This window comes from Myotis brandtii, unplaced genomic scaffold, assembly GCF_000412655.1.
Source record: "Myotis brandtii unplaced genomic scaffold, ASM41265v1 scaffold513, whole genome shotgun sequence".
Taxonomy (NCBI): Eukaryota; Metazoa; Chordata; class Mammalia; order Chiroptera; family Vespertilionidae; genus Myotis; species Myotis brandtii.
Window position 1 is genome coordinate 3054289 of NW_005369552.1, and position 8436 is coordinate 3062724.

The 8436-nt window shown below is 39.0% G+C and overlaps 1 protein-coding gene across 4 annotated transcripts in view; it reads left to right on the forward strand.

The window, feature by feature from the left end:
- The window catches only part of USPL1 (ubiquitin specific peptidase like 1), a 35843-nt gene extending 27676 nt beyond the window's left edge, over positions 1-8167 (forward strand). For all 4 annotated transcript variants that reach the window (XM_014548559.1, XM_005877259.2, XM_014548558.1 and 1 more), the window contains 2 exons: positions 3164-3321; positions 6091-8167. In XM_014548559.1, coding sequence (XP_014404045.1) covers positions 3164-3321; positions 6091-7991 — 2059 coding nt within the window. In that variant the 3' untranslated portion in view covers positions 7992-8167. The remainder of the gene's footprint in view (positions 1-3163; positions 3322-6090) is intronic.
- Positions 8168-8436: the final 269 nt, after the last annotated feature.

Consider the following 8436-nt stretch of genomic DNA (forward strand, 5'->3'; position numbering starts at 1 on the left):
ACCCCTTCCAACTCTCCCATCCACACTCATCTATCTGAAACAAGTATACAAGAGGAGTGTGGATGGGAGAGTTGGAAGGGGTCGACCTCAGCGAACTTACCTCAATCAGACTGAGGACGTTTTTAGCAAAGTCCAGCTTAGGAGTACCCTAATCTACACTAATAAAAGACAAAGATGCTAATTGACCATACCTTCGCTACGCCGTAAGCCACACCCGATCAGAGCGACTATATGCAAATTAACCCAAACAAGATGGCGGCAGGCAGCCACAGAGCTGGAGCAAACAGGAGGCTTGGTTGCCCGGGCGATGGAGGAAGCCAAGCTTCCCGCCTGCTCTGAGCCGGCTGTGGCCTCCGCTCATGGCAACAGAGTTTCAATTATAGAAGAAAAATAAATCCCAGGTATCTGCTTCTAGCCAGCCTCCACAGGGAGCTTGGGTGGCTGGGGGCTGTGGCCAGCCTGAAAACAGCCATCAGCCCCTCACCCAGGCTGGCCAGGCACTCCTATATAATAAAAGGGTAATATGCAAATTGACCCTAACAGCAGAACAACTGGGAATGACTGGTCACTATGACACACACTGACCACCAGGGGGCAGACTCTCAATGCAGGAGCTGCCCTCTGGTGGTCAGGTCGGCCAGCTTAAGCCCAGTCCCCCAGGGAGAGGGCCTAAGCCAACAGGTGGTCATCCCCCAAGGGGTCCCATTCTGCGAGAGGGCACAGGCCGGGCTGAGGAACCCCCCCCCCCCGCAAGTGCATAAATTTTTGTGCACCGGGCCTCTAGTTAAGTTAATAACAATGTACCTACCTATATAGTTTAAGTTTTAAAAATTTGGCTCTCAAAAGAAATTTCAATCGTTGTACTGTTGCTATTTGGCTCTGTTGACTGAGTTTGCCGACCACTGGGTTAGGGCAAACCCGAAACTTTTTGTCTGTGGCCTGACGCTCTAACCACTGAGCCATAGGCCACAGCTTCACCAACTCTTGAAATGACCATCTCATTTTCATTACTGCCACAATCTTTAGGAGTCTGGTCATACACTATCCTGGATTGTCATCTGAAAAGCATATTTACTTAAATTTCAATGGAACCACAAGGAAAATAAACTGGAAAAAGGGGAGGAGGCATATGCTTTATTTTATTGACTCCAAGATGCCATCATTTATAAGTTGTACTGTTTTTTAAATATGCCATTAAGAAATGCTGCCTATTTAACATTTTCCATGTGTAAACTCACACTACTGAGATTGCGAAATCTAGGGATCAACATTAGTAACTAGCCTCAGAAGATAGCTTGAAAAAGTATCATAAGACCAAGAGAGAACTAAATATTAGTACTTACAGAGTCAGGCAGGTGCCTATAGCCTGCCTTTCCAACTCTGAGAATATATCTTTAGTTTTACTGTGGATGGTTGATTCAAAGATACACTCTTCATATTTTAACATACTTGAAATGGGAATACATCTAAATTGTATAATTTAATTGCAGTATTATTTTATAGTGGTACATTTTACAATCTGTGGCATCTTAGATTGATGAAATAGGTCATTGGGAGTTGAGCGTTACGGATAGTTTTGCAGGACTTTTTATTTGTAGGTACTTAAATTTTGGAGATTTCATTATTTTCTAACAATGATTGACAACAGATAATTTACAAATTGTCCTTGTCAGTCTGAATAACCGGTATTTTAGACATTGATTCAAGTACATTTTCAACTGAAAAATTTTTACAAACTACGTTTTGACAGCTGTTTAAATATTCCTTAAACTTTTCTTAAATCCTGAGAGCTTTGTTAAATTTAGTTATTTAAGGCTCATCTTGAGTTCTCTTTTCTGGCTAGCCATGTTTTTGTAATGATGTATTTTTGAAGTTATGCATATCTTGAAGTTTATAGTAGATTAACCAGTATGTTGTATTTTCTTCTACTTAGTTATAAATTAAACTTTTCCTAAATAGAGATTTTAATTTCATGGGCCTCTCTACTTCCTGAGATAACGAAGATGTTAGCATGTTGGGGTTTTTAAATGTTTATTTGAACATCTTGGGCTTGTTACTTTGTTTTACATATTACCTATCCCCTCTAACAAAAGCAGTTATTTGGGTACTTGATGCCAAGAAAATTCCAATAGGTCTGGATTTTTCCTTTGATTCTACAAAGTAGTTACCAATAGATCATCTTCTTCTTCTCCTTCTCCCTTCTTTTCTTTTTCCTCTTCTTCTTCCTCCTCCTCTTCTTCCTCCTCCTCTTCTTCCTCTTCCTCCTCCTCCTCCTCTTCTTCCTCTTCTGCCTCCTCTTCTTCCTCTTCTTCCTCTTCTTCCTTCTCCTTCCTCCTCCACCTTCTTCCTCGTCTTCCCTCCCTGGCCTCACTCCTTCTCTTCCTCCATTGTCGTCTTCTACCAGGATCGAGCCTGTAGCCTGGGCATGTACCCTGACTGGGAATCGAACCGGCAACTTTTTGATGCACAGGACTATGCCCAATCAACTGAGCCACACTGGCCAGGGCCCAAGAGATCTTTAAGCTGAAGCAGCACTGTGGTTTACTGAGCAATTTTTGTTTAATGGTCTGTGGTCTTATTGCATGATAGCTTCCAACTGTCAGTGATCCCATTCTGAGATGGGTTTAAACATTACCCATGTCTTAGAGTGAGTTCTCCTTTTTTTTTTTTTTTTTTTACACAATGGGATACTACGTGCCTGTGAAAAAGAGAGTTCTCCAATTTTAATTAAGGCTCAAGAAGAATTAGTGTGGTTTGCCTTGAAAGCACTGTGTGACTCACTAACACCAGACCATCTTTTGTATTACCACAGTGGTTCTCAACCTGTGGGTCGAGACCCCTTTGGGGGTCGAATGACCCTTTCATAGGGGTCGCTTAAGACCATCGGAAAACACATATATAATTACATATTGTTTTTGTGATTAATCACTATGCTTTAATTCAATTTGTAACAATAAAAATACATCCTGCATATCAGATATTTACATTACGATTCATAACAGTAGCAAAATTACAGTTATGAAGTAGCAACGAAAATAATTTTATGGTTGGGGGTCACCACAACATGAGGAACTGTATTAAAGGGTCGCGGCATTAGGGAAGGTTGAGAACCACTGTATTACCAGGTACATTGTTTGATCTCTCTTGCCTTTCTCTCCCACAGAGTGTCTCCCATATTCATGTTGCACTTTGTAGAAGGCTTACCACATAACGACTTGGAACACTACTCATTTCTTTTTGAAGGCTATCTTTACCAAATAACTTCTGTAATTCAGTACTATGCAAATAATCATTTTATAACATGGATTTTATGTGTTGATGGTAAGTGTTCAAAATTTCTTTTATGATAATACTAGAGGCCCAGTGCACAAATTCGTGCACAGATGGGGTCCGGCCCGCCTGCCCCAATTGGGTTAGGCCGGCTGGGCGGAGGGGCCATGGGTGGTTGGTGGGCCGGTCCCGCCCCCAATCGGGGGTTTCGGGGGCTGATCGGGGGCCAGGCCAGCCGGGGATAAGGCTGATCAGGGTCTGGATCAGGCTGGTTGGCTGCTACAGTGCGTGTCATAGCCACCGGTCGTTCTGGTCGTTCTGCCATTCCGGTTGCTGGGCTTTTATACATATATAGATGCATAGAGACTAAACTCTATTGTGTGCTGATGGTAAGTGTTAAAAAGTTTTTATTTTATGATATGTATAGAGTCTAAACTCTATTAAAAGACAAACTTTGCTTTGACTCTTCTTTCTTTCTTCTTGCCCTTGCCTTTATTTTTCTGCTCTTTCCTATACCCTGTCACTATGGTTTAGAACTACTCCTAACTTTTCCTTTGCTTATGTCAGCATATTTATGTGCACACACATGCATAAGCATGTTTCTTTTTTAGACAATGAGATCATATACTACCAGTGGTTTACAGTTTGCTATTTTCCACTTAATATCTTTATTTTTGTTATTTTTTTATTATATGAGTAATATATATGTTCAGTATAGAAAAATGAATGGTGGTAATTTGATTTTTTTGGTATATAACCTTGTATTTGTAAAGAAAGTGCAACTAAAGGTTTTTAATTGAGAATGAACGAAAAGAACAGATTTCACTTACTTTATAATTGTTAGTAATATAAATAAAAGTAAACATCTATTTCTGAAACTATTAGACCTTACAAACTATGTAGCCTTCTCTCACTGTGAAATAGTTTGCTGAACAGTTTCAGTCAAGGTAAAGCCTTTACTTAAATAATTAAACTTTTTAATAGAAGGATAAATAGTACAACTCATGGATTTTGCTAATTTTCCCCTTTCATTTATCTAATGTAGTTTACTCTTGAGTTTTTTCCCTCACAATGTTCACTTTGTCTTAGGCAAGACAACTCAGTTCCCTTAAAGTGTTCTATCGGGCCATTGATATTTTTTATTTTTCTATTTTTTATTGTTTTAATATTGTTTATATTTGATATTTTTCTTCTGGGATGGTTTGGATGGGTGAGACTATAATGTGTTATAAAAGTACTTTGCAAACTAAGACTTGCATTATCAATGTAATTAATTACCTTAAAGTTTTACCCTACTTCGGAATTTGGGGTAAGTTGTTCTCAATAGCAAACAAAAACTAAAAAAACCATTTATTTCAATTTTTTAATGTATTCCAGGGAAGGAAAAATCCTCTTTAGGTAAAAGAGGTTAAATGGTTTCCATCCTTGGCAGCATATAAAAATCATGGTTAGCTTATTAAAAATGTCCTGGTTCTCCCCTAGACCCGTGGTCGGCAAACAGCGGCTCGCCAGCCACATGCGGCTCTTTGGCCCCTTGAGTATGGCTCTTCCTAAGCCTTAGGAGTACCCTAATTAAGTTATTAACAATGTACCTACCTATATAGTTTAAATTTAAAAAATTTGGCTCTCAAAAGAAATTTCAATCGTTGTACTGTTGATATTTGGCTCTGTTGACTAATGAGTTTGCCGACCACTGGCTCATAAACTACCTGAACACACTGCTTCGCAATCTATACCCATTAAAACTTTGAGAATCTTTTGTTTGCCTTGGTCAGTGGTTCCCCACCACATGTGCACATAAGAAACACCTGATTAATATTTGGGCCCAATCCCAAGACAGATCATTGGTCTAGGGCAGTGGTCAGCATACTGCGGCTCGCGAGCCACATGTGGCTCTTTGGCCCCTTGAGTGTGGCTCTTCCACAAAATACCACATGCGGGCGCACATGTACAGTGAGATTGAAACTTCGTGGCCCATGAGCAGAAGTCGGTATTTTGTGGAAGAGCCACACTCAAGGGGCCAAAGAGCCACATGTGGCTCGCGAGCCGCAGTATGCTGACCACTGCCCTAGACCAATGATCTGTCTTGGGATTGGGCCCAAATATTAATCAGGTGTTTCTTATGTGCACATGTGGTGGGGAACCACTGACCAAGGCAAACAAAAGATTCTCAAAGTTTTAATGGGTATAGATTGCGAAGCAGTGTGTTCAGGTAGTTTATGAGGGTGTATTAGTATTCACATAAACTTGGTGAATGGTTTTGTTTGGGGTGGATTTGTGTGTTGAAGGGGTTAACCTCTTCTCTTGTATTCATCATCCCATTCCCTCTTGACAAATGAGAAAACTTAGGTTCAGAAATAAAAAGTAGACACCTAACTTCCTAAGCTTTATTTTTTTAACCAAAAAATAAAAGAGAAAATAAGAATTGGAACAAATGTTGGTACTTGAGGTAGCAGCTTCATTTATCTTGAGGACTCATATATATGGGAAAAATCTGTTTTCTGATGTTGTTGGATAAATTAGGTGATACTGTATTCTAAGTTCCAAAAGTTAAATATTTGTCTATCTTGACTTTTGCATTTCAAGAAAGAGTAAAAATTCTTTTTCAAATTTCTGGATGTTAGTCCATAACTTTCATTATCCAGTAAGGACTTTAAGATTTGGCAGAAAATAATGGTGACATGAGGATATGGTCATGATTTCTATTATTCTCTTCAGTGGATATTCAATGATATAGCAGTTTCAGTGGCCAGAAGAAAGTTAACCTAGGGTGGTGGTTTTAAATGTTTGATCTCTTTCACTTTCTCCCTCATTCCCCAGGAAGTTGGCTGGAATGTGATGACCTAAAAGGCCCATGTTGTAAAAGGTTTAAGAAATTTGAAGTTCCTGCTTCAGAGATACATATTGTTATTTGGGAAAGAAAAACAGCCCAAATGACAGATAAAGCATCTGCCTGTCTTTCACTTCAAAAGACTAATGATCAACATGGTTTCAGTGATGAGAAACAGCCACCTCCAGCATTGCGTTTTATGGGTGATGCTTCCTCAGCTGAAATACCTTCAGAAACGTACCCCCCAAATACATCAGTTACTACTAATACTCTTTCCCAGGATAAAGCTGTAGCTCATCAGCCTCATTTACTTTCAGTTCCAAAAGGTTTGATTGGCAATGATATTATACCTTTGACACTTGAAAAAGTACAGGTTAACTCTGAAGGTTTCCTATTAGAAAATATACCTGTGGCAGAAAATGGAGTGGTCATCAAAACAAATACTTTACAACAGCAAGAGTCACTAATGGCTTCTTTAGTATCAGCTCCATGTAAGGAAAAGTTTACCCAAGACCAATTTGTAGACTTAAGCTTTCCTTCTCCGATTGTAAGTACAAATATGCAATCAGTACAGCCAAATTCAGAAAATACTATAATTACTAACTCTGTGACTAATATTCATGCTACTGGTCCTATACAGGGAGTAAAGTCAGTAGAAATTGAAGGTACAGTTGCCCTAGAGAAGGATGTTTCGTCCAACCATTTTCTTTCACCAAAAACCGAGAAATTAAAAATAGAAAAACACATTACACCTCAGGTATCTAATTTGGAGAGAAAATTTTCTCAAACCATAGCTGAGTCATCACAGAACCCATCTCTGAAAGAAAATCTGAAGAAACCATTTATGGGAAGTTGGGTTAAAGGCTTATTAAGCAAGGGTGCTTCTTTTTTGCCACCTTGTGTTTCAGCTCATAATATTAACGCTATAACTGACTTGCAGCATTCGGTTAAGGGGGCACGTAATTTTGGTGGCTATAAAACTAAAGGGGTGAAGCAGAAGGCTCACCGGGCACCCAAGAAACCTCGTAGGTGCGCAAGTAAGCCTTCTCCAGCCAATAACCCTCCACCAAGTCTTCCATCATCAGGTAGCATGGCTCCTCCACATGCTGATGTTAATGCTGACCTGGAAGTTTTGAAGAAACATGAAAATTCCTCATATGGGGTTCACCTCAACCACAGATCTGGTGGAAACGAAAATGGTGTTTCTTTAGCAAACCATGAAGACTCCGTTGAGGGTCAGATTCATAAACTTCGTCTAAAACTTCTGAAAAAACTTAAGGCAAAAAAGAAGAAATTAGCTGCTCTTATGTCTTCCCCCCAACATGGAAAACTTCCAAGTGAAAATTTAGAGCACGTTTCTCATTGTGTGTCTCCAAATGATGGCCATGGGTCTCCAAATGATGGCCAGTCAATAGAAGATGTGTTAAAAGAACTGCAATATCAAATTGATATTGCTGATAATAAATCTGGAAGAACCACTGTTGCTAGTGTTTCTCCATATAGTGGTCAAACTCATGAAGAAATTTTAGCAGAATTATTGTCTCCTACAACTGTTTGTTCAGAACTCTCAGAAAATAGGGAGGCTGACTTTAGATATTTAGAAATGGGAGATAACCGTATCCCAGCACCAGTACCTAGTGAATTAAATGGTATTCCCCCAAACACACTCTTGAGACAGGACCATAATTATTGCAGCCCTGCCAAGAAAAATCTGTGCCAAGTTCAGCCAGACCCACTAACAAATAATGAGTGTGATAAAACATTGAACTTGGAAAGTTCCCTGAAGACTGATGTTTTTGATGAGTTTTTTTCCACTTCAGCATTAAATTCTTTAGCAAATGACACATTAGACTTGCCTTTTTTTGATGACTATCTGTTTGAGAGTTGTTGAATGTTTATTAACTCTTTAATATTTATTATTGTCTTGGAAAAACTTATTATGTTCTTGAGTAGTGTTTATACACTGGCCTTGTCATGAACAAAATGTAAGCAGCTGAAGGTTTTACCTTCAGTTCTGCCCATAAAGCTTGTAATTTGTTTTACAAATTAAAATGACCAGAAATCTGTTCTCCTTGTCAATTTCATTTTGTATTTATAAGACAATGAGGATTTCAAAACGCTAAAAATGAAAAGTGTCTAGTTTCTGGCAATTAGTATAGTTTGGGTACATTAAGTTTCTACATTTCTCAGGAAAAACTAGTTTATATAAACTTAAGTCACTGTATATATATATGATTACGTGACTGTTTTGCTAATGGTTCTGTGGTCTTGTATAAGAGTGGAATGTAAACTTCCCCCATACAACTAGTCTCCTTAAAAGGATGGCAGGAAACCTG